At 38.6% G+C, this 27,249-nt stretch overlaps 1 protein-coding gene across 4 annotated transcripts in view; it reads left to right on the forward strand.

The window, feature by feature from the left end:
• The window catches only part of KIAA0232, a 67,664-nt gene extending 46,413 nt beyond the window's left edge, over positions 1-21,251 (forward strand). For all 4 annotated transcript variants that reach the window (XM_083834467.1, XM_083834470.1, XM_083834468.1 and 1 more), the window contains 4 exons: positions 1,078-4,375; positions 15,491-15,572; positions 17,518-17,615; positions 18,616-21,251. In XM_083834467.1, the coding sequence (XP_083690593.1) occupies positions 1,078-4,375; positions 15,491-15,572; positions 17,518-17,615; positions 18,616-18,795 (3,658 nt within the window). In that variant the 3' untranslated portion in view covers positions 18,796-21,251. The remainder of the gene's footprint in view (positions 1-1,077; positions 4,376-15,490; positions 15,573-17,517; positions 17,616-18,615) is intronic.
• The last annotated feature ends 5,998 nt before the right edge of the window (positions 21,252-27,249 follow it).

The following is a 27,249-nucleotide window of genomic DNA, read 5'->3' on the forward strand; positions in this document are numbered from 1 at the left end:
AGGCAAATTAAAAGCCCTTAAAATGGTATTAATTGACACATTTCAGGGAGAGAATCAGTTTTCTGTCTTCAGAACTCTGTCTTCTGTTGCCGAAATGGGAAACTGCAACTCTTTATAACCCTTAAATTCTTTATAACCAAAGTGGTCTCCTGGTTACCAAGTACCTGAGCCTGGTGTTCTTGTACCCAGGAGCTTTATCGTTGTCTTCTCTTGGAGATATGACTGTCTGTATCTTTTACTAATAAGCATTGCTAGCAGCAGTCTAGTCCAAGCGTTGCTGTATGGATGCTACTTCTTCAGGGAGCTGATTGTGCTGACGCTTAACTTGACTGACTTCTTGTTTTTAAAAACAATATTGAAATACATGAGAATTGGTATAAATCTCTTTACTGCCAAACACATGCTGCTTTCATGTGGCAGAAAAACATTTTTTAATCTTGTCCCTGTTGGACAAAGCTGTGATGCATCTTAAACTACTGTATAACTATACTTTCTTGCAATAACTAAGACTTTTTTTAGAATTTGGAGCTTATTGTCTGTCTGTGCAAAACCATGTTGATGATTGATTTCTGCAGTAACTTATTTTTTTTTTAATAACTGGAAGAACAAGCTATGTAGAAGCTAACAGTTCTTGTTTTACAAAGGAGAACTAACTGGCCACTGAAATTCAGAACTGAATTGACTGAGAATCAAAACTTCCTCATTTATACTTTAAACCGAACACACGTAAGACTGGTATAGCAAATTGCTATGTTATCTAATAAATTTGGAGTCAGGCCTTCACTGTTCTAAGCATTCACAATTTCTGTCTATGATGAAATTTAATACTTCCTAGAACTGGAATTGTTTTACTTTGCTGTGTATTTTTAATCATTTATAAGTACTTCTAAAGTTATCTTAATCTCCCCTTTGTTGTCATTCAAATAAACAGTGCTAAGAGTGGAATGTGTGTAAGTAGAACAAACTAGATTTTTTCGACAATCGTATTGGTAGTGATTTGATGTATTTTTACTTTCTAATTTTAATGCCTGTCTGAAGTTCAAAGATACGAATGTCACCTTTTTGTATTGCTTTCAGGTACTACGAAGCGTTTCCTCCTCTTTCTGAAAAGCCAGTTTGCCTGCAGGAAATTATGACTGTATGGAATAAATCCAAAGTATGCTCTTACTCTAGCTCCTCATCTTCATCCACTGCTCCACCAACTAGCACGGATACATCTTCTCCAAAGGACTGCAATAGTGAAAGCGAAGTAACGAAAGATAGAAGTAATAAAGTACCTGCCACTGTACATGAAAGAACCCAGCAGAAGAAAAGTAAAAATGAGAAAGAAAACAAGTTTAGTAACAATGCTGTTGAAGATAAGCCTGTTTTGTACAAAAAGCAAGTCCGACATAAGTCTGAGGGAAAGATGCGTCCTCGCTCCTGGTCTTCTGGATCCAGTGAGGCTGGCTCAAGTTCTAGTGGTAATCAAGGTGAATACAAGGCATCCATGAAATGTATAAAAGTAAGACATAAAACAAGAGAGGTTCGAAACAAAAAGGGGCGTAACGGGCAAAGCAGGCTTGCAGTGAAATCTGGTGAAAAGGCTGATAGAAAAGTCCACAGCGGAAGCAGTAGCAGCAGTAGCAGCGGGTCCATCAAACAGCTGTGCAAAAGAGGTAAAAGGCCATTAAAAGAAATTGGAAGAAAAGAAGCTGGCGGTAACGATGGAAAAGATTTGTATTTAGACAGCAGAAATGAAAAGGAATATAAAGAAGAACCCTTGTGGTATACTGAGCCGATCACAGAGTACTTTGTTCCTCTTAGCAGAAAAAGCAAGCTGGAGACTACGTACCGCAACCGAGAAGATATATGTGGCGTAACATCAGAGGCTGTAGAAGAGTTGTCTGAATCAGTGCATGGTCTTTGTATTAGCAACAATAATATTCATAAAACATACCTCGCAGCAGGTACTTTCATCGATGGTCACTTTGTAGAAATGCCTGCAATTCTAAATGAGGATATTGACCTCGCTGGGACCTCAGTTTGTTCTCAACCGGAGGACGACAAATATTTAGATGATGTTCATCTATCAGAACTAACACACTTCTATGAAGTGGATATTGATCAATCCATGTTGGATCCTGGTGCCTCAGATACGATGCAAGGGGAGAGTCGGATTTTAAATATGATTCGACAAAAGAGTAAAGAAAAAACTGATTTTGAGGCAGAATGTTGCATAGTGTTAGATGGAATGGAGTTGCAAGGGGAAAGTGCAATATGGACAGATTCGACCAGCTCTGTTGGTGCTGAAGGGTGGTTCTTGCAAGACCTTAGTAATTTAGCTCAATTTTGGGAGTGCTGTTCATCTTCTAGTTCTGGTGATGCGGATGGGGAAAGTTTCGGAGGAGATTCTCCTATCAGATTCTCCCCCATCTTAGACAGCACAATGCTTAATTCACACATGCTTGCTGGCAATCAAGAGCTCTTTTCAGATATTAATGAAGGGTCTGGTATAAACTCTTGTTTTTCAGTGTTTGAAGTGCAATGCAGTAACTCTGTTTTACCATTTTCTTTTGAAACACTCAACTTGGGAAATGAAAATGCAGATTCTAGTAGCACTGGTAATATTCTTGGGAAAACACAGTCTAGATTGCTAATATGGACCAAAAATAGTGCCTTTGATGAAAATGAACACTGTTCCAATCTTTCAACAAGAACTTGTAGTCCATGGTCACACTCAGAAGAAACACGTTCAGATAATGAGACTTTAAATATTCCGTATGAAGAATCCACGCAATTTAATGCAGAAGATATTAATTATGTAGTTCCTAGAGTGTCTTCAAGTTATGTAGATGAAGAAATTCTAGACTTTTTGCCAGAAGAAACCTGCCAGCAACAAGCTAGAACTTTAGGAGAAATGCCCACTTTGATTTTCAAAAAAAAATCTAAGCTAGAATCTGTCTGTGGTATTCAGCTAGAACAAAAAGCAGAAAGTAAAGACTATGAAACTACACAAGGGTGTAGTGAAAGCAGTCCACATGGAGATGGCTACAGCTCAGGGGTTATTAAAGATATTTGGACAAATATGACAGACAGAAATTCTGCAGCAATGGTAGAAATAGAAGGAATAGAAGATGAATTGTTTTCAACTGATGTAAATAACTATTGCTGCTGTTTGGATACAGAAGCAAAAGTTGAAACCCTCCAGGAGCCCAATAAAGCAGTGCAGAGATCAGAGTATCACCTTTGGGAAGGTCAAAAAGAGAATTTAGAGAAGAGAGCCTTTGTCTCAAATGATTTATCAAAAGTAGATGGTGGTGACTATACAACACCATCGAAACCTTGGGATGTTAACCAAGATAAAGAAAACTCTTTTATACTTGGCGGTGTGTACGGGGAGCTGAAAACATTTAACAGTGATGGAGAATGGGCGGTGGTGCCACCTAGTCACTCAAAAGGGAGCTTATTACAATGTGCAGCTTCTGATGTGGTGACGATAGCTGGTACAGATGTTTTTATGACTCCAGGTAACAGTTTTGCCCCTGGTCATAGGCAATTATGGAGGCCATTTGTATCGTTTGAACAGAATGAGCAATCGAAGAGTGGAGATAATGGATTAAATAAGGGTTTCTCTTTTATCTTCCATGAAGACTTACTGGGAGCTTGTGGTAACTTTCAAGTTGAAGAACCAGGGCTTGAGTACTCATTCTCTTCCTTTGACCTGAACAATCCATTTTCTCAAGTTCTTCATGTAGAGTGTTCGTTTGAGCCAGAAGGAATTGCATCTTTCAGCCCTAGTTTTAAACCTAAGTCAATTCTGTGCTCTGATTCAGACAGTGAGGTTTTACACCCCAGGATATGTGGTGTTGATCGAACGCAGTACAGGGCTATACGGATTTCTCCGAGGACTCACTTTCGCCCAATTTCTGCATCTGAACTTTCTCCAGGTGGTGGAAGTGAGTCAGAATTTGAGTCAGAAAAAGATGAGGGAAGTATTGCTGTCCCTTCTCAAGTAGATGTGTTTGAGGATCCGCAAGCAGATCTCAAACCTCTGGAAGAAGATGCAGAAAAGGAAGGGCATTATTATGGAAAATCAGAGCTTGAATCTGGAAAATTCCTTCCCAGATTAAAAAAGTCTGGAATGGAGAAGAGTGCACAAACATCATTGGATTCCCAAGAAGAATCGGCTGGGATGTTGCCAGTAGGAAACCAAGATCCATGTTTAGAATGCAGTATGAAAGAATCCCTAGATGGGAGGGCGGTGGAGAGCTCTAAAGTAAACTGCAGAATAGTGGAGCCACGTGAGGAGACTAGCAGGTTTTGCAGTTGTAAAGCAGGGTGCCATTTCCCCACATACGAGGATAATCCTGTTTCTTCAGGAGAGCTTGAAGAGGTATGTGGATGTGTAAAATTATGGAATTTGCAGCTAACAGCTGATAACCAGCAGTTCATCATGTGACAGTTCAATTTAAATGATTGTAATTGTATAGCTCTCTAGAAAAATGTAGTTCTATAGAAACACAGGAGGTTCTGCCTGAACATCAGGAAACACTTTTTTGCTGTGAGGGTGACCAAGCAATGGCACGGGTTGCCCAGAGAGGTTGTGGAGCCTCCCTCCTTGGAGGTACTCAGAAGCCGTCTGGACATGGTCCTGGTCAACCTCCTCTTGGTGGCCCTGCTTCAGCAGGGGGGTTGGACACGATGGCCTCCAGAGGTCCCTTTGAACCTTGATCATTCTGTGGTTCTGTGAAAAAAATAACCATCTTCAGGAGTTACAGTGTCATCTTGCATACCTTTAGAAATATATGCATGTGTACACTCATGTGACTTTAAGATCTGTTTACCTTAGGTTTATAATTTTTCCTGATTTACATATGTTAAAATGTGCATAAATTTTGAATAGTGAGGTATTACTGATTTTGATTCAAGTCTATTTTAAAATACTGAAGAGGAAAATATGAAGTCAGTCTTTTCAATATGAATTTCAACATGAATTGTAATTACTTCCATGTAGAAGACTATGGAGTTGCATTACTGCATGTAAACTTAGGCAAAGAAGGATTTCTAGAAAGGTTTAATTAATCTGAAAAATAAAGTGTTCTCCTGTTGGTGTTAGACACAAAAAGAAACAAAACATGGATGCAAAAACGTACATTGCTACTGCAGCACTGTAAGGAGGCCTCAGTCCAACTAAGACTTAAGCTCAGAATTTTGTTTCAGGTCTTTGTAGTCATAGGTTAACTAACGATCAAGAGCAAAAACTCTTCCAGACGTAAATAGCCAAGTCTTTCTTGCTGTTCATTCCCTTTGCTCTTGAGGGGAAAATAATAATAATAATAAAAAAAAAAAATTGACCTGCAAAATCATTTCACTGAGTGGCCAGCTCAGAGAAATTGTCTGGTTAGTTAGTTGGATCTTACGTTCTCTTTTCCTCTTCAGTCTCTTCTTACGCGTACTTGGCAGTTGTAGCACCTCCATTGGGAAGGCATTCTTTTATGCTTCTAACTGGAGAGTTGTGCCTTGCTTGTGTTGTGCTGACTGTATGCTCCTCAATTACAAGTTCGAAATGCTAATTCATATATGGGAAAGCTAACCATTTTCTCACTAAAACTAAAGCTAACCTTTTTGTTGAATGAAAACAGTTCCTTATTTTGCTTCTTCCCCATTTGTTTCTTCTTTCACTCACCTTTAAATTAATTACTATTACTGCTTCTCTTGCCAGTGTCAGTAAGCTGTTGTCTGCTGCTTGTACAAGAAAATCAAATAATTGTGGTTCCTGCTTCCCTGGAGTCTGGGGGTTTTCCGTGTTTGTGCCAGGCCTTGCAATAAAAGTCACCAAAAAACATGAGTAAACTTAGGCTGTATGTCAGAAGAGATTCTGGAACTTACCTTTTACTGGGCAAACAGAATCTAGCTTTATCATACAGTAGGACGTAATAAATGAATAAATGGTATAATGCACTTATCTGTGATAGTGAGAGACTGAAGTTCCTTCCAGCCTCTCCACAGATCTCCTTTCTGGTTGCTTGGTGCTCCACAAGGATGCTTATTCTCATCTTTTCTTCAACTGCTTACCCATACAAGAAAGTAGTACATTTCTGGTATAGGATAAGAAGTTTACAATGGTTTACAGAGTTTATAGTAGCTATAAGGCTTGAAAAAAACTTAGTTACTGATTGCTGGTCAGAAATTTCCAGTATTCTGTTTTCCTTTGCTTCCCTACAACAAGAAGCAAGCCAACTGCTTCCCGTGTTCAGGTCACGTAATTTTATAGTAATTTTCATAGCTTCAAAATTAAAAGCTACTGCTAAGTACAAAGGGCCAACAACTATCTTGGCAGTCTGTACTCCAATTTGGTTTGAAATTAAGCTCTTCCTAGGGGGCTTGAGGAGCTTCATTACAACTTAAACTCAGAAGGACTGGGTTAACCAGCCCTCCTATATCTAGTGTGTCTCAAGAGGATGTGTATGCGCTCTGAGCTTTTCTAAGAGCCATTAGTGTGCATCTGAAGTTAATTGGCTTTTTGGTTTGAGAACGGTTATCTATGTTTATTTTTGGAGTTATATCTATTTGTAAAAGAGAAGCTTTATAAGCATTAAAACAATACATTCTAATGTGTTGGTTACGAAGTAAACTTTAGTCAGTAAAGATGATGACTATGTTGTGCCCAGGAATGGGTGTCATACAATTAGATCTTCTACATGTGAACTTTCTGTAAGAAAAGTATTTTCAAGGGTGTTAAATTCAGTATAAAATATGTGGAATTAGAACAGTTTAGGAGAGGCATTCCTCTTTGACACCCCATATGTATATCCACAGGAAAAAGAGTTTTAACTTGAGCAGAGGCTTGAAGAGAACTGACTGATTAGTAGAGATCAATATTTGTAAATTCATTTTAAATGAGGCTTTCATGCTTTGTTCTATGGACTTCTGATAACACTTAAATGTATTGCTTTAACTCGCTGTTAACCAACAAAGTTTGAGTTGTGTTCTGAGATACGGGTTTCTCCAACGTTTTGCATAAGTAATGGACTTGAAAATACTAATGTAGACCACAGGGTAATAGTGGATGAGTATGTTTTGTGTCACATTAACTTGAATTATATACATGCTGTGTAAATATACATCTTAGAATACCTTCTATTTATAAGAATGTACGAGAGTCATGTAGAGTTTCTTCCTCGTACCTTCTTTAGTAGCATACCTTCGTTAGTAGAGCACTTCTTCAGGATTATAGCGTGTTTTGCAACAGGAATTTGGTGATAGAGAAGTTATTCAAAATTGAATTATATTTATATACTTAGCCTTAAGATTTAACTTAAAAGAAAATAAAAATGGGGGCGGAGGGTTGGGGGACACTGAGGTACAATCCTTTTTCTTCCAAGTAAATGCACTTACCACTTAGCTCTGGAGTAGTGGGTAAGTATGCACTGTGGTCCAGTTAATAGTCTATAACTAATAACACTGAAACTCTTACCAATAAATGTTATATGGACTCTGGTCTAGTAGTTGTGCCTAAGAATGCGTATACTGCTGAGTCCTTGACATAGATAAAGGAACTTGTGGGTTCTGTTGGGATCATTACCAAATTTCTGAGGTCTGAACATGCCAACAGTGCCTGTGGGGCTAGGAAATTTGACTGGCAAAGGCACTTAAGTGTTTATGGTTCTTGCGACTAAATTGGCGTGTTAGATTTGGTGAGGTGCTGTGTTTGACTGGAGTAATGTGATGCCAGTATCTAACTTCTGTAGGAAGGGCGGGTGGAAGAGGAAGGGAGGAGGGGTGCCTTACATACGTTGGTTCTGAGAATAGTGTATGGGGTAACCTGCTGTAAACCACTACGGAGGTTCACAGGAGAATCAGGTGGAAAAGCACAGTCATCAATATACAAAGCAAAGTACTCCTTTGTAAAAGGGATAGTAATCGTGGGGCTATCTGAGAAAGGACTGGTCCCGATAGTTCTGGTATGTGCAGATCATGGCAGATGATGAAAACAGCTACAGAGACTCTAGGCTCTAAGTTTCTGATTAATAAGACATAATTTGTTGAGATTTTGAAAGATGAAAGTGTCTGGTAGGAGAGGGACCCTAAAAAGATGGAGTTCACAGTGTTGGTTTAAAAGTCATGATGAAAAAATAAGGTATGAAGTAAGCCAAAAAGGTAAAGATTTGGTCTTCCTCTAAGTCCTAGAAGTAAATCAGGCACAGAAAAATTTCTGAAGAAGGATTTTTGTGAGACACACAGTGCACGAGCTTGGAAAACTATGAAGTGGTAATGACAAAAAGGTCCTGTAATGCTTTTTTTGCTCATTGTTTGAATTATTGATGAAAAGACAATTGACCAAGCAAAAGAGAAATACAGATTATAAATTACACTGGTTTTGCTAGTTGTGGGAATATTCAGCTAAATATCCCAATGAGCAGCAACTAATTTGAAAACAACCTAGAAGAATACTTGTTTGAGAACACACAGAAGATAGAAAATGCAGAAAAGGCAAGCACATTTCCATCTTTTGTAAGAAGGAAAATGGAACACGGGTATTGTCAATGACTCTTAAGTTACCTGAATAAATGTTTTAACCAGTAAATGGCATGGATGCACCATTAAGTGTAGAAGTTATTAAGTATTGGCTTGACAAAAAGAGATTGTGCACTCAAAGTAACCGTCACTGGCTTACTGTTATTCTGAAAGTATTTCTAGTGGACAAGGGAGGTCATTAATTTTGTGGTCTGGGGAGTAAAAAACATGTTTATGAAGATCCCTGATGATATCAAACTTGGAAAGCCTACAGTTATACTGGAAGACAGGATTAGAATCAAAAGGCTGTTGAAATGGAGAAATGATCTGAAAAATAAAATGCAATCCAGCATGGACACATGAAAACTTCTGAAGAAAAAAATAATCCTTTTCACAAACACAGCGTGAGGAGTGACAGGCAAGGAAATGATGCGAAACAGAAAAGCACCTTCAAGTGTATCATAAGCTGAGCGTAAATCAGCAATGACACAGTTTGCAGAAGACAGCAGCAACATTGTGATCTATAAATAGGAATGCCCTTCTGTAAGAGGGGAAGTAATTGCTCCTCTGTAGCTGGAACTAGCAAGCCCTCTGCTGGAGTCCCGTGCTCGGTTTTGATTACCTTCTTTCAAGCAAGATATCCGGAAGAGAGCAACACAAAGATCGCTGCTGCTGAAAACAGGGTGAAGGAACCAAGGTGGTTGTATCTCAAAGAAGAGAAACTTGAAAGCGTACCCAGTAGTCTTGCAGAAGCCATTCTCACAGTCACAGAAGAAAAGGCGAAAGCTGTGCTTGTCCTGTAAGCTCTGGCAGACAGAGGAGGTGGATGTGATGGCCTTAAAGCACGGCAAGGGAGATTGCAAGACAGGAATTGTAACAAGAAAATGAGCTCCCTGTAAGGCTTAGTTGTTTTTAGGGAAGCAGTATGAATTCTCTCTTGAAGAGACTTAGAGTGTAGGCAAATACCTGTTAGGCGTAGTGCATTGTAGTTGTTTCTGGCTTTGTGCAAGAGTAGAGACTAGATGACCTCCTGGCTTCCCTTACAGATGTGTTTTCAGTGAAATTCCAAAACGAGGTGACTGCCAGATAGGCTTTAAGGATATAAAGTTTAGATCCTTTGACTAGCTTCTAGAGCCAGATGTGTATTCCCTGAGTATCTGCTGCGCTAAAATTTGGATCTGATCATTTAGAATAGGACTCAGTGTGTTCATCGCTGCTGTGACTTCTAAATTATGTGTTTGTGTTCTCCCTAATTGTAAGGGATTGCAGAGCAGCTTCAAGGAGACTTCCACTTAAGGATTTTTTTCTGTACAGTTACTTACAGACTTCAGTTCTTCTGTTGTTGGTTATGAAACTGACAGTCATAACACCTCAAATAATGCTCAGATACTAATGGCGCTTTAGTGTTTGTTGTGTTCAGATTCTGCAACACTCTTGTCACTGCCTTGATCCTTGTCAGCATGCATTCTGAAACAGCAGAAATGTTTAATGCTGGTGTTGTCAAACCAGTATCTAAAGAAAGTGGTATCGGTCTTGAGGTGTTTAGATGAGAGTTGGAAAGAAAGGAATTTTAAATTTGGGTAGCAAAGTTTCTCCAAAAAACTGGAGAAAGAATAGTGGAAAAGCTTAAGCATTTTTTGTGTGTGTGTATTGATTTTGTTGTCCTGATTATTGAAGCAATTTAAATAATCTCAATTGTCCAATTTTGGCTCTGTGTAAACGAGGGAAATCTAGGGTCTGCTATTTCAGAGTTCAGTCTAGTAATCAAGTGTCAATTCGGTGTACAAATTGAAAACATTTTGTGTATAGTGAGCTGTATTATGTTGATTAAAGCTACTGAAAAGAGAATTTTCTTTAATGCACTGTTTTCATGTTTGGTATCTGTGCTTTTAAAATAATGCAAGCATTGCAACTGGTGACATAGCTTAGATTCTTCTAAAAAAAAAAATAAATAAAATGCCATAGATATCTTGCAGAACTCCACAGAAATAGTCAGCTAACTTGTTTCAGAGTCTACCCCTTTAACATGCTGTATATGTTCATATAACTGAGTATACATATTTACATATATGAAAAAGTCTTAAACACAGGACACTTCATGAGCTTGGATTTCACAGTTGTTCAAATCTTCATTGCGTAGAAGTCTTAAAAAAAGTGGTGAAAAATAGAATAAGCTTAGGGTTGTGCTTTTGCATTGATAAATACAAACATTTGTTTACTTTGTGAAGTAGATGAATACAACTGCAGGGAGGGATGCAAAAATAGAGCTCAAAGGCACACAGTGTTTATGTTTAGATTTGTAACAGCGGGTTGAATTATATTTATGTTTACTTTTACATATGTATTTATGGAAAAGTAAAAATCTAGCTAAGGAAATCTTAGCTACCTGTCCTTTCCCTCTTCTTTTACAATGGTTTCTCAAAAAGAACTTGAGTTCCTTAGCAGCAATGTTTCTGTACTTGAGCAAAACATTTTTACGTGGAGCCAAACACTGAGATTTGGGGTTAGAATTGCTGTTTTACTAACTGCAACTACAGCCTTTAACCAGAAATATGGAAACAGAATTAAATGTACACGGTGCTTGGAAAGGACAAAGTTTTATCAGACAAAAATCAAGTGTGTTGTGTCTCACCTTGGTCTCAGTCTTACTGTTTGATTTGAACAGCTATATGTGCTGTTTCCTCCATTCATGAAGAGATGGAGGAAGCAATTTCATGTAGAGAGTTGGCACTGTAGGAGAGAAATACCTGTTGAGGTAAAGGAGTGAGAATTTTGACAGTTGTTTAAGGCTGCAAGAAACAAAGATAGAAGGGACTGAAAAATCGATCTTGTATAGAGGGGAAGAAAAAACAGCTAGCAGTGTGATGGACAAAAGATCTAGCAAAGCTTCTCTTTTTAAAAGCCCTGAAGCTTAAACTGCCATTGAAGAGTACGAGAAGGCAGTTTGCCTTTGTTTCAAGGGCTTGAGCCAGATGGTCCTTTAAACTGCAAACCGCGGCTCTGAGATCAGGTTTTGATATACAAAAAAAAAAAAAAAGCCTGGAAGAGTGGAACAGCAAAAAGATTGGCACAAAGGCAGGTGTGGGTGGGCAGAGGGATTACTTGATGCTTTGCATAAATTTCGCTTGAAGACTAAAGTTCTGTCCATGCAACTTTTCTAGCTAGCAGCTGACTAATCTGCCACGTGAACTTGCCAGGGAGCTTTGTCCCTAACTATAGGGAAGAACTTGTGATGGATGCAAGGAAATAAGCAAAAATTATTGCCTCTTCTCATATAAAATTGTTAGTTCAATTTTTTTTTCTGTTTCTTAACTAACATTTCCCCTACATTTCCCCTCCTACAGGCTATTGATAAGATTTAAGTTGTTAAGCAAATCCTATGCCAGTTCTTCGGGGAGAAGAAAATGTGTTTCATACTCATAAATGCAAAGAAATTTGAGAAGTTGCAAAATAAAACTTTTTTTTATCTGTTGTTTATTCCTGGCAGAAAAATAACAAATTCCTAATGAACTACTTGTATGAGCAATCAAGCTCTTACCTGAGGAGAAATATTTTAGGAAATAGAAAAAGGGGGCGGGGGAGAGATGTATTTGGGGATTTGTGGTTGTCTTTTAAATTTGCAACATGAACTTCCCTTTTAAAGTATTTGTGTACATGAGGAGAGGGAAGGGGGGGAATCCCCAACGCACATCCCCTGGGGTTTTTCCTACACCTCTTTCCTTACCATTTCCATCCGTACGTCTGTCGTTCGTGTAACCCCACCTTGTACTGCAGGTGTGATAGAACCAGGTCTGTGGGTGGACCGTCGTAGGATTGGGTCATCTTCCTTGAATTCTAGTTTCATACTTTTAGACCTCGGCTTTCTCAGCTTTGGTAGTCACTGTAGTGACACTGTAGGTAGTCATACACCTAAATGCCCCTGTCAGAGGTATCCTAAAAAGGTGGCTGTAGTGTCCTGTAGGGAGAAGAGTTTCATTCCATCAGTGTCAGCATGCCAACAGCGCCACTCGAATGTGCTGCTTATCAGGCTGCCTGGTGGTCACCGCCGAAAAATTCGGCGTCAGATACCTCAGTTGCTTCCTGTAGTGGATATGGAACAAATGATGCAAGTAAAACAAGTAGCATAATAAAATGCTTCTCCTGGGATTCGTTCTGGTAGGCCCAGCTCGGCTGACAGAAGTGGTAACCGCGCCAGAGTGGCTTGCCCTTCTCGCCAGGGGGATGTAAGGTGGTGTGCTGCTGCGTGCTCGCAGGGCAGCTTCCTCGCCTGAGGAATTAGTTACTGCTCTCCGTGGCGGTCCTGCAAAGAAAGCAGCAGTACGCTAAAGCTGTGCAGAACAGTAATCTTCCTCAGCTGCCTTATTTCAAGCACATATGTGAGTGGGAGAGGTGAGGAAAAACCGCATCTGCTATAGGAAACGCCATTGATGGGGCAGGAAACAATCTTTCACTTCTCTGCCCGTTTTCCCCTTTATTCGCTTGTATCCTTAGCACAACACTCAATTGCTATTCCACCACAATGCTAGTGATCAAATATCCTGCTTAAAACGGTCATCATCCACTACAATTAATAAAATCTCTCTTTCGTGTTAGCTGCTTTAGCCTGGCTAGGTTAGGGTTGTTTCACTGTAATCAGATCTTTGAAACAGCACGTAGCTGAAAAAAACAAAACTGATACTTGCCTTTATTGCTTTAGAAAGTGAATGTTAGATGTTTGCTATGAATAATAATTTTTTGTATACGAGAGGTTTCATTTGAAATTTTAGATGAAAGACCTTAGTGGATAGCCCTGCTGTTGTACGAAGTTCTTAGGAACGTTTGAGACAAACACGAAATGATGTTGGAAGGAACAAAAGTGAGCTAGTAGCCAATGAAAGGTGTATAAATACTGGTTAAAGTTTTGAGGGTATTTTTCTTGTCTTTCAAACTCTTGCATAAATGATAGCAAACATTAAAATGATTTTGTTCCGCTGTTGGCTTAACTCTGTATGGGGAAGGGGACAGAAACAAATACAGGCAATGAAAGAAAAGGATTGAAGTTTGAGTTTCCACATGGAACTGTGCAATTCTGACCTCATTACTGCAAATGAGTAGAAAGTTGTGGCCAAAATTAAACAGGATTCAGAGGCAAGAGAAGCTTGCGTAACTATAACATAGAGTAGTTTTGGGAATTCCGAAGTCCTCAAGTGATTTTACATGTCCTTAACCAGAGGCTCTAAGCAAAGCCTCAGTTAGCCCATGTCTGGCTGTAACACAGAGGTAAGCCACCCAGCAGTCTTCTCTCAGAGCTGCAGCAAGACCAGGAGTGAAGCAGTCGTTGCAGTTGGTTTGGCCTTGTCTTTGAGCTGTGGGTAAGAAAAGTAAAATAACTATGAACAGTTTTAGAGAGGAAAGACTGCAACTTGCAGTTTGTAATACTAGTAAAATTTGAGAATAACAGCTGTTTAGATGGGGTAGCTGGAAAACTTAAAACATTTCATAAAACACTAGAGGTGTATGTGTGAGAAGGAGGCATACGTTGAAAATGCAGTTTTAACAGAGAACGCCAAATTGGTATTTCGTATTTACTAGATAAGGGTGCTTCAGATCACAGAAATGTTCGTGATGACAGATGAGCAATTGTAGTAAACATCTCGGCAACTGTAGGGAAAAATGGTGTTCTTCAGTGATCGTACGGAGTAGACAGCAGCTCCTGCCCCCTGTCCCATCCCAAACAAAAAGGATTTGGTACTGGCTTTCTTTTTGTCTATGGTTTAATTTCCTCAGAAATTTTTTCTCTGGAGCTGGGGTTTGAGCTTTTGGATGGTGGTTCCAAAAGGAGAGTGTTGCGATAGGAAACCAGCATGGGGAATTTCGATATTCCTTATAGAAGAATTTCATTGGGGAAAAAAAAGTTACATCTGGCAGGCACTTCTGAGTACAGCACTCTTGAGTTGCTTGTTAGGTTTGAGAGGGACTTCTGTCTGTTAAAAATGTGTAAGTTCAGGTTCGGTAGGTTTGTAGTTCTGTGGTAGCTTAAAGGGGAGCAAAAGGAGGCTCCTTGGTTTTCCATACCGAAATGTTCTTGGGTTTACAGAGGAGGAGGCTGGACAGAGAGAGACTGTGTTGAAACTCCTTTGTCAACACTTTATAGGGGCTAGTAGCAGTGTAGTTTGTATGAATTGTTCCACCTAGCATCTATAGGGGATGCTACAAGCTGGCATAATCTATTGAAGGTCATTGGGGTTACCGCAGATGCAGTCATAAAACCAGGAGCATGACTTCAGTATTTTAGCTACGTCCATTAATTTCACAAGGAAAAGGATCTGGTAAACTTAAATTAGCATTAAAATACAGCGTGGGAAGACTACTTAGGAATAAAAATGTAGATTAAAATAGATAAAAATGTGAGATTAAAATGTAAATAATTGTAAATAAAAATGTGAGGAGATTGAGACAACGTTTTAACAAAAATACAGATTATCAACTAGTTTTTCCTCATGTTGACATATTAATTCTCTAGATGAAATTTTTCTTATTGCTTATGGTAATGGTACTGCTAATTCATCCTTCCAGAATTTAAGCATTAAATTTTGCTGCTTTCTGTTTACTTCCTTCTCTGTGTTGTTTTACACTGAACTATTTATCACGTTGGCTAATGCTGTTTCATTATGTCACTGTAATTTTCACCTCTTGGGTACCTGTGTGTTCTCACTAAGACCATAAAGTGTAGAGCTGGAAATCACGTTCTTGTTCTGGGTTTGTACGGCTCTGTATCGGTACAGTACGAGCCCTTGAGTGGGATTCATACTAGCAGTAATAGTTCAGGTAATGGCTGTAGCCTGGCAGTCCTTTCCCATTAGTGTTAGAAATTGAACAGTGTGACCTATACTACCTAGCAAATTGGTTGTAACACCCGAGTTCCCTCCTTTACGTGTAAGTATATTATTTATGGCATAACGAAGCATGATTATTGTCTAAACCGTTTCCTATATTGAATACTGATCTGCAGAGAATGAGTGGCAGCCAGGAAAAGCAATGCTGGTGGGAAAAGGCGCTCTATTCTCCCCTTTTTCCTGCATCACAGTGTGAAGGTAAGAAGCTGTGCATGTTCAAACTAACTTGCTCTTGCACCCATGCTAGAATTTGTTAGTGATCTTCGTTATGGATTTGAATTGTTGCAGATGAATTAGAAATGTAATTTGTATTAAATAAATAAGTTTTCATAGTAATCTGAGAGCTGGGATCTCTAGATGAGAGAGATTTGTCATCTCTGGCACGCTTCTAAATAGCTCTTGAACAAAAGTGCTTTTAAAATGGTCTTACCATTTTTGCAAATTCACTCAATTTCAGAGCTTGGCTTTGCACGGGACGTTAACCTCTGACTCTGAAAATACTTCATTGCATTTTTGAGTATCTTTCAACCCGTGTCATGCTTTTTAGGCGGCTAATTTTACTAGAATGTGAAAATATGATAACTATGTTTTCTGGGTTCGCATAAACACCACGCCAGCTATTCAGTGAATGTGTGGAATTTCTCTCAAGCCGGGAAGCGGGGGGATCTGCCTCTTGGCCGCTCCTTTCCAGTGACAGTCTGGGAGTCTTTCTGTCCCGTCTTGGTAGGCAGGCTGCTCGTAAGCAAAAGCAGGTGTGCTTCCAGCACTCTCTGTTGCCTCCCAAGAATTTGTAGCATCTGACAGCTGGCCCAAGGCCAGTTTTTTCTGTGGACACAGGCAAGAATCCAGAGCTTTTTTTTTTCTTCTGGATTTTGCTGCATAACAATTTATCTTTTCGGGGGAGAAGGCAAGAAGATAAACAAAAGCGTTCTGCATGCTGAATTGATGGATATCTGGTGGCTTCTGTTTGGCAGAGGCTCAGTGCAAGAAGCTTTTGATCAGAGACCTGGTTCTGTAATGATAAGGAAGCAGATTAGCAAGTAGCTACTACTGAATTATTTTTAAAGTGCAGCCAACTTCGTGAGTGCCCTCACTTTGGTGTTCAGGACAGCGGAGGTTACTTTCAAAACCATCTTTGCTTACTGAACTCCCAGCCATAGAGATGTTTGCTCTGTGAAAGGGATCATGCCTACAGGACTTTGATTTGCCTCCTGGGCCTCCCATACTAGAAAAATATTTGGTAACTTGAAGGAGTAAAGTTATTTGGTGTCCTCTGAAAGTTTGTTTTCCATGTCGGTAATTGCAGAGATATCACTGGTGTAATAGCAAATGCAGTGATTCGCAACCCTGAGTATGTATTTTATGCGGAGTAATCCTTTAATTTCTGCAAGTGACTTGTGTAATCTTTTTGCTGACATCTACTGGTGATTTTGCAAACTTATCTAGTGTTTCACCACCTTATTTCAGCAGGGGAAGACAACATATATAGTGTAAAATACTGTGTCCAGAACTTATTTAATACAGTCACAGAATTTCTGTGAAGTTGAGTAATTCCAGGATTTCATCTTTTAGACAAAGTTGACCAGAGTTAATGTTGTTCTTCCGTAAATCTTTAGTTTTCTGTATGGATAGTTTTATATATGGACATTGCATGTGATCCATATATATTGATACAATATATGTCATTATGTATGGAAGTTTACTCTGGTAAATACAAACTACAGCCATTTACATCAAGTGTTCATTTGGTTTTGAGTTTCGATCGGTATCAGGCTGCACTGCATTTTCCGTGGGTATAGAAATATGATCTAAAACACCATGCATTATCAGAACTGAAAAATGTATGGAACCATTTATGATGAAGTAATTCTTCCTTTGTACATTATTATTGTAAAATGTTTTCTTTAAATAGCTTGTTTTGTGTTTATTTGGTTATCCAGGTAAGGTTTGATGAAGTCTCAGTAAGATATTCTGCTTAGCTTCTTAAGGAAGTCCAACTAGAATCCCCCACAAGCACAGAGTTTAAGTGACTTAGAGTGTAAATTTCAAGCATACTTCTCTAGGTGCATTTATTTTGGCTAAATGTAAATAACAGTGTTCCTCAAATCTGTTTTTTCTTCCTCTTTTCCTCACGCACTGTAAGAATGTTATACAAATGCCAAGGGAGAGAATGGTGTAGGAGAATTTGCAGATGTAAAGGAAATATCCAATGATGATGAACATCTTTTAGATTTTAATATGGTAAGTTTGTCATTGCTTTGGGGGAGGTATTTTTCTATTTTATAAGGGTGTGCCACTGTGTCTTTCTGTGCAGAGTTCTCGGTCTCATCTCAAGTGAAATTCCTACAAAAACCTTCAAAAGCTTTTCTACCCTTACTTTGTTTTTTAATCTCCTCTGTGTCTTGAGCTTTCTTCTGAAAACTCTACAGAGTGCTGAGCGTTGTACTTGTAATAATTCAGCATATTCAGTTTCCTTTGGGAACACTTGGCTTTTGTGAGTTGTGTGTTAAACGTATGAGTCTTTTTCCTCGACTTCAAATTTCACCAACCATAGGGCTGGCTGATGTGCACTATGAAGCCAGAAAGGACCAGTAATTAAAGGTCTAAACACAATGTATGCTGAATTCTGTCCTCCTTACAAGCAAAAATTGATGTATTTAAGTCATTTTTGCTGTAGGGAAAATCTTCTTCATGTATACGTGCGCTTACTGATGTACTTTCCAACTCCAACTAATGTGCTTTCAAACTTGATAGTGATGATAGCAGTTAAGTTTAATACTGTGACATGCTTGCTGTAACTTCACTGATTCAGATGAAAATATACAGGCTTTGCTTGAAATACAATTGGATTTGTGCTGTTTTCTTGATATTTGATACTTACTACCAAAATTTGGAGACAGCATTTACAGCAATTTTGTGTTTAAAAAAAAAAGTGGCAATGACACATTGAGTTCACTTTCAATTTTCTTGCTGTTTTGTGCAAATCCTAAAGTTAAAGGGCCCTGAAATACTAAGGCCCTACAATTAAAAAATAAAATAAAAATCTAACCTTTTTTTTCCTGCTGTTCTGTAATCCTTCATACGTAATGGACAAGAGGAGATACGTAATGCAAAGAGGATAATTTGCCCTTAATTGTGCCGTTTCTCTTGACCATGTAGAAAACGATACAATTTACCAGCCTAGAAAAAAGCAGGCATGTTTTTATTGTTCCCCATCAACACTGTCAGTTTAAATCCTTAGGTTTCTTCTGTTTATGAAGCAAGATGTGCAGATGATATAGATGCTGAGGCAAAACCAAATGGCTTCAGGAAGAAGATCTACTCCAGTGATAGCTCCAGCTCTGAAGACACAGCTTCAGAAGGTGGAAGTGAATGGGCTGATCCGTGTGAGGAGGAGCTTTTTTCTCGAACTCAACTCTGAAAACTGCAGAGTAGAACAGATGATTTAAAAGTAACATGAGATGGAAAACTATCCTTCCTGAGGGTCTGTAGCTCTAAAACAACAACTTGAGTTTCCTCTTCAGTTAATGGATTCAGATGTGTATTTATCTTTCTCTTCTTGCTTATTTTATAGATGGGGACACAGCTGTCCTGTTGAAGATTTTTTTTCACCCCCAAACTGTTAAATTCTTGGCTATTTGAACTAGACTAGATTGTGTTGTCAAATCAAGAATGGATGTGCATGTGCTTGTCTTAGTAGTACCACTGCTTCTTTGCATCTTAATTGCAGTTATTTTCATTCGTAACTGTAGACCTACCACTATTACTATCTTCTTAGCATCGCAGTGTCTACAACTACTTCTGCTATTCAGAGACTTTAGCTTTTGGCACATTAGGCTTTGTTCTTTAAGAACTGGGAGATAAATACTTAACACTGTAATCTATCAGTGCCTTTCTGAATGCAGGAGAAAAGCATGAATGACTTGTCCAGTCTTCATTCGGTAAATCTCATAACTTTGAAGTAGGAACAACAGGGTTGTGCTTTAGAGACTTACAGAAACTGTGTTTTCTATCCTATGATTCCCCCTCTCCCCCCCTCCTGCAAACCAACACTGAGGATACCATGGTTTGTATTTTTGCTAACTGGAGAAGCCAAGGATTTTTTGTAGGTATGGAGGCAATGTGGATTTTTTTTTCTTTTTTCTTTTTTTGTCCTTTTTAGCAACTTGCCGATGTAGGGCAGGACTTTAAAAAGAAGTAACACCAAAAATAATAAACCACTGGGGTGATGTGTGGATTGTTGTGAATTCTGTAACAAGTAATGAGAATGTTGTCTTGTTGCAAATGATGGCATTTGTGTAACCTGCAAAAGCATCCTTTACTGAATTTGAGCCTGAATGACTGAAACTATCTAAAATGCTCAGAGTGTTCGATGTTTTAAATGCAAAGGGTCAGTGCTTCACTTGAAAGAAATCCTGTGGCTGCTGCAGTTAGCTGCTGTTGTGGCTGTAATTTAGTAAATCTCGTAGTTCATTTTGTGTTTCTGAGAGAATGTGTGGGGCAAGCTATGTGTGTGGTGGGTGGGGGTCGGGAAAGTGATGACTTCAAACATACATGTGTGATTGCAGTAGTGATTGTTGCTTTATGTGACTTGCTTTTAAATTTTATTTTGTTAACTTAGAAAGTCAATACATTGTCAAGTTGCATCTGTACAAGACTATCAACTCCTTGTGCTTTTAACACATTATGCAAAACGTATAAGCCAGGAGGAGCAATATTTGCAAAACTAAACGTTCTAAGTTTTTACCAACTCATAGTTTAAAAAACAACAAACAACTAATTATACAGTAGCAGCATGTCTATAACATCAGGAAGTGCAGAAAGTCCAATACTGACTTGAAAAGCTTAACCATTAATTTTGACAGGCAATAAACCTCATGAGAACTAGAGCTGTTTGAAATGTGAGCTGAACTGGCTTTGAAATATGTTCTGTGTGAGAAGGGTTTTTTTGAATAACTGGGTTTGGTTGCCTTTATTCAAACGATAGTTTAAGAATTGAAATACATGGTTAGAAAATCATGCCATTCTTTGTGCGACATTTTTGTTGAGATTCTTACCAAAAATTGGCTTGGTTTGTCCTTACCCAGGGACTTTCTTTTGGTCCTCCTATTAAACTATGCTTTAGGGTTTGTATTCATACAACGAGTCTTTTGACACTTTACAGTTTCTTTTCTTAATTTATTTGCAGACTTTGGATAGATTTTTATATATTTTACTTTCTTCTGGAGCTTCCTTGAGAGGTTGTTTAGCACCTGCACTGAGAACTAGTTAACTGTAACATGAAAGTAACAAAGAACTTTACATGTAAATTCTTCAAATCACTACATTGAAGAACGGAAAAGAACTTCATTCAAGAACAAGAAATGACCAAATGGACATATTTCAAACACAAACTTCAGCTCAGTTAATTTTGGCTAGAGCTGCTTTTTTGGTAGGAAAGGGCTCAAAAAGAACAAAGGTGTTGCTTATAGTTACATTGGGGCATGTAATAATTTCAGCACCTTTGGGGAAAATAAAATCGTATTTTGAGCTTGGGCAATAACAAATTGTCTTTACTTGTTTTCATAGTTTAATGGCTAAAGCTCTAAAGCTTTCAGTGAGAGTTGAAGTGTGGTTTTTAGTTTTTCTGTATGGATAGAAACACAAACAAAACAACAACAAAAGCATTAAAGATTGGCATACGCTGAACCGCACTGTGGTATGAAGCGCATTGCATATCCATAGCACTGAAGTATCAGTTTTCCATTCCTGGGCTGAAATTTGTTTCTACTTTTTGCTTCAAGTGGTTGTATTGTTCTGATTTCACGTACACCAGAGTAACTGATTTTGTTTTCTTGTGGAGTTACTTAACACCAAATAAAAAATATAAAAGGACAATTGGATGCTGTGTGTGTGTCTTCATTTTCTTTGGCTGCTGTATATAACTTAGATACAGCATGCCAGTTAGGAATTAAACTTTCTGAATAGATAGCTTGAGGTATCTAATCTGGGAGTCCTTCTCATTTTAGTATTTTTTCCTGTTTTGTATTGGAAAAAGCATTAAAAAAAAAAACTGCATATGTATTTTTAAACAAAAGAAGAAAACACAAGATGGCCAAAGCAAATCTAACAAGTTTAGCCCCCCAGTTTTAATTATTTCTGTAGAAAATGTCATGATCTCAATCCAAAAATTAATTTGTAATGACAACTTCATGTTTGGAGAACACGTTGCAAGACATGTTTATATAGTATGAAGTATGAGACGTGGACTAGCAGACTTCCTGCTTTGAACTTGTGCTCAGCCATCAAATGGTCCATATCTGACTTCTGCTTTTAGAAATCTGTTTGTGGCATGCAACTCTGTAGCTGGACATTTCTTTTTTTGGGGGGGGGGGGGGGGGGGGGGCTAGGCTGATACTCAGCTTGGTGGAAACAAGCATTATGTCTTTGTAAGACATATTGTGTCTTTGTAAGTTTACAGCTGTAGTGACGTGAGCTTCTGCGTAGAATGTTCTGACTCCCCAGAATTAGAAGTGAAGTGAGAGCAATACATGCATACATATTGGAGAAAATAAGGCGAAATAGTTGCTCTGTAAGGAGCTTGGGTGAATACTTTCATTCACAGATATGTACCAAGCTTTGCCTTTTTTAAACTTCACAGAATTTTCATACTCATCTTGGTAACAAATTATTTTGAATTCTTTTAAATAGTACAGCAAAAGGAGTTTCATTGTGTTCATAGATGCTTGATAAAAGTTAAATATGATCAGCAAGGCCTTTCACTTTTTGTATCTAAATTAGCATCAACTCCACCTATCTTAAGGCATTAGTTTCCAGTATAAACCCTGCTTCTATCATGCGAAAAACACTGAATATTCTAGGCAGCAGTCGCTGCTGTCTGTGGCAGGGCAGGCTTTAAATGCACAAGCCGTGCCTGCAGGGGAGTGCAGGTGCTGTCCACAGTGAAGATGCATGGAAAGGTCCTGCGCTTCCCGGAGAGCAGGTCTTGCCAGGATTCCTCGTCAGTAACTCATCGTTTTCCTGCTAGCAGCTGCATATTTAAATATCGCCAATGAATTCATCATCTACCCTTCACGTTTAGCATCTCAATTTTCTTTTATGCCCCATGAAACGAGCAGCAACAAAACTGTTAGGTTTTGGGCAAATGAAACTTACCTGATAGCTGTAGCTTCATACAGTAAGATCCCTTTTCCAGTGTTCAAGTTGCTCTCAATATGTATGTCAATAGGCAGGCGCTTACCAACTTTTGAGCTACCTATAGGCTCGGTATGATCATAATGGGACTTAAAGGAAAGACAAAGCTGGCAGAGTTGGCTGCAGGTCAGCAGGCTGTGGAGATAAAGTGAGTGGCAAAACTTTGGTTCCCCTGCCCTACTTCATCCTTCCCTCCCTATAGCATCACCTACAAAGAACGCACCGTGGACATGGACTGAGAGGAGAGACTTCTGTGCACGCTGCCTTTTCCTACCTGACAGCTTTCTTGCAGGAAAAGTGTTTCTGGAAGACCTGTACCTCTTGCTGTAATTTGTTTGCTGCTGTAGAACCCAGTCAATCCTAGACCATGAGGAGGTGTGAAAGCTGTAGTAAGTCTCTTTGTCACCACGCAGCAGGGTCGCTTTTATTTACATTAGCAATGTCTATGTAATATTGCTACAATTTATATTAACATAAAGGTTTTAGGAATCATCATCATTATTAAAGAAGAAGGCTTCACTGCCCATCATTTCTGCGTAGACATTTTTCCCACTACAAGGAAGCAGAGACACAGTGACATGTAGCTGCTTCCCTTACTGCATAGAATTGAGTATTCTCAAATACTTATTTTCTTCTTTCTTCTATACTCAATCTAAACAATTAAGCATGTTAAAAAGTATAGATGATCATGTTTTCATTTCATCTCAGTGCTTTTTTTTATCATAGACAAGGAAACACTCTAGCAAATAGCACTACAGTACGGTCGGGGTACTGAGAGCAAATACATAAGCACTGGAATAGACTGCCTAAAAAATTGACATTACCTCCCCCATTAGAGATTTTTAGGAACAGATTAGACAAATGTGTCAGAAATTATGCAGGTATGTATGCATACATCTTGCCTTGGGGGAAAAAGGAGGAACAAACTGAACTCTCGAGCTCTGTGAATCCTCTTTCCACACAGGAACAGCTTATATCCAGAAGGGCTTTTAAATTGATTCATAGTTTAAAGAAGGAAAAAAAAAACACATTAGATTGCCTATGTGACCTTAAATCTTGTGCAATTTTCCCTTTATTCATCCCAGTTGCTTGCATTTGAAAAAATTACAGTGTTTGAGTGGTTAAAACCCATCTTCCAAGGAATAATTTGCCTCATAATCCTTACTATGGTAGGCTACCCTGATCCCTTCCACATGCAGGACAGAAATTGGTACTGAATGTTTCCTTTATTGGTATTGCATGTTTCTTTTTCACTCCTAATGCTCATGAGTAGGATTTTACTTTCTCTCTTATATTTTTTTACGTTCTATAACTTCTAATTTTTGTACTGATGTTTGGCTTTTAATTGTCTTCGCTTTAAGATGGGATTTTAGCCCTTACTCTGTTGATTCTGGAACCTTTATCTATTTGACAACAAAGTCATCTTCTCATTCATGCTGTTAAAATATTTTTCTTCCCTTTTCCCTACAATCCTATTCAAGACAGAAATATCAAGTCTTTTGAAGCACTACAGTTCCATAGAGAATATTAATTGGATCTGTTATCTGCCCAAGCTGAGTATTACTTTATTGCATTCAACATTACTAGCTCTAGACAACAACTGATTTTAGATCGGTACTCGCTTTTTTCCTAGCAAGTTCCAACAGAAAGCTACCGTACGCTGGGTGCAATGCCTTTTGTGTTACGGAATTGATCTATTTGCTTTTGGAAACACAATTTAAATTGTGTTGAGATACTAATACAAGAAGCAGTATTTTTAGTATGTATAGTCTTACTCTTCACACCTTTACTCATTTTGTCTTTCCTAAACAGCTTGTAGACAATGATAGAAACATTCTGGTCACATACATACGGTTTCAGTAATATCAATTCAAAAGTGCTGCCAAGTCTCACAATACCTTCTCCTAGTTTTCTTTTTCTTGTTGTCTCATAGATGGAAGCTTTAAACCATAAAAGTCTGTTTTTACCCAGTGGTAACAAAAGGACGAACAGTAATGGCAGTTATAGACCTGGTTTCACTTTCCTCATCCTTTTGCATTTATCAGAATTAAATTCCTATAAAAGGAGCCATCCTTTGGGGAGAATAACGTGGCAGTTTCTCTAGCTGTTCCCAACTCATCCCAAACCTATCGAACTGTTTTGGTGGACAGACTTGCCTTGGACAGTCCATGCAGGTGATGGCTGTGCTGGAAATTGACTGCTACCAAGCACAGATGTACAAAAAACAGGCAAGTATTAGTTTGGTGAGAGCGAAATTAATTTGTGATGACTTTGAAGGAGAACAGCATAATTATTCTCCATTTGTCAAAAGCATCACCATTTGCTTGTCAGGTAATAATTTTTGATCAAATCATCTTGCTCGTAGTTGCAAGTCAGTAGCAGAAACATGAATTCACTGTTCCCTTTTCCTGTGCCCTGGAACAGGCATTAGTTACTTACCCATATGTACAAGCAATTCTGTAAAGCAAGGAGGAAAAAGATCAATGTCTCATTTCTGTTCTGACACTCACCTTCAACAGTGACCTTCTCTGTCTCTGCACGATGGACTGTATGTATCAGAGATTATCCATCACTTGTTATACTCAGCATGCTTGCTCTCTGGCTTGCATGAGCTAAAACAAACAAACAAACAAACAAAAACCTACCTTAAATGACAGTGATGGGAAATCCAGGCAGGGGTTGCTGATCAGCTGGCATACAGTGTTGTGTGAATGCTGGATCTCCACAACGTGCAAACCTTTGGTTAACTGGGGAAGAAATATTACAGTGGAATTTCTACTAGTTTATGACAGAGAGTTGCTGACCTCCAGATCGATAGGGAACTGCACAGCTGATTCACACAAAGCTCAGTTTGGCTGTCTGAAACCCGCTTGCATCATACTTGGCTTGCAATGAATGAAACTACAATCTAGATGGTTCCCCCCAGTTCTTTAAAAGTTTTCTCCATTGCAAAATTGTTGAAGCTTCAAAACAGAACTGAAAGAGTAAGCAGAGAATGATTTCCCACCATCTATAGGCTAAAGAAGCATGAGGGGAGCTTGCATTTCCGTTCCTTAACTCTTTCTTAACTCTACTCTAAAAGAACAAAGTAAGGACTGTTACTTTGCATACTTTTTCCATAGGCATGTATATTTTGGAGAAATTGTTGTGACAGAGCAGAGTACACAAAACCCTTCCTGCTTTCTTGCAAAGTAATCATAAAACTGGTGCATCTAACTCTGCTGGTATGGATATGAGTTTGTATGGTGGGGCTTTTGAAATACGTTTTCTAGAAATTAAATTCTCTACCACTAAGCTATTATTAGACCACTTAGATGTTTTTTTGCCTGCTAGGTGAACATCAGTTACCAATCCCAGGCTGCTCTATCCAGTGCTTCATTTCTACCTAGCAGCTGCAGGCAAAACACTCTTGCACTTTAAAATATCAGGATTTGGTCCTGGAATTTTTACAAACCTAAATATTTATTTTACAGCTTTACCTGACTCTAAGTCAATGCCAGAACACTGATGCTAACCACTCTGAGTGGTGAGTGTAAATGTTTCTCAGGGATTTTTTATTTTTGCCCTTCTCATTGTGCCAGGCTACTCAAATTATGGTGAAGGCTGAACATATTTTTACTTAGGTTTATTTTTCATTTCACGTTTCACTGTTTTAAGAAGTATTTAGTAGGTTCCAAATAATTCAGGAAGGATACAGCTCACCTAGTACCAAAAAACCTCAAGCTACTGCAAACATTTCTCCTGTATACTCTGTGGTCATGACACTTCATGCAAATTTCTGTTTTTCAAACTCCTTAAGCAGTCAAGCAGGTTTAGACATAAATAACACTAACAAGCACATGACATGTTAGCAAAAAATGCAGCATCAAAGCTGACTTTTTATCATGCTTTTGGGGGTTTACTTACAGTCCAACTACTAAAATGAACAAGCCATTTCTCAGCTTGCTGTTCTGGATGAAGTCCTTTAAATGTTGCACAGCAGAAAAACAAAGGTTTCTAAAGCACTCCTTTGATCTTAGTTATGCATTTATGCTTCCTGTACCTGGTAGTACCTGTTCAGCTTCCTTTTAGTAATTAGGACATTCCACACTTCCATGAAGGCTAATGAAGCTGTATTTAGTCACATAATTTCAGCCCTTCATCAATACAGAATAATAATACACAATACCTGCAGAGAAAAAATACATTATCTCTGATGGAGGCAGCTTTAACAGAACTAATGCTAACTGTTGCTGGAAAAAGTAAAATTTACTAGTAGCTCACAACAACCAAAATGCTACTACTCGTTTCAACAAAGTATACGCTCATTCACACGTAGTAAAGAGTATATATTTTACACTGACTAGGCTGTGATTTTCTGCAAGCATTTTAAGGCTGACCCTGGTATTTTTATGCTGCCTAGCAGAGTGGGGTTCTGGTTGTTCTTACACGTATCTTCAGTGCAAAGAACAATATGAGTTTTGTTGTGAGTAGGTGTCAAGAAGTATACCAGCTGAACAGGAGGAGTCATCAGTGGATTGGAAATGGAAAAATCCACTAAAATAAATCAGTTTAGAATGGGCATTTCAAGGCAAGATTTCAAGGCATTATGACTGTTAGGGCACAATTCTACTCTTAAATAAGTACTGACTCAAAAAGTCTTTAAGTGCCTAACTCCCTTGGTTGATGTGAAACTTTTAGC

The sequence above is a fragment of the Anser anser genome, assembly GCF_964211835.1.
Source record: "Anser anser genome assembly, chromosome: 4".
Taxonomy (NCBI): Eukaryota; Metazoa; Chordata; class Aves; order Anseriformes; family Anatidae; genus Anser; species Anser anser.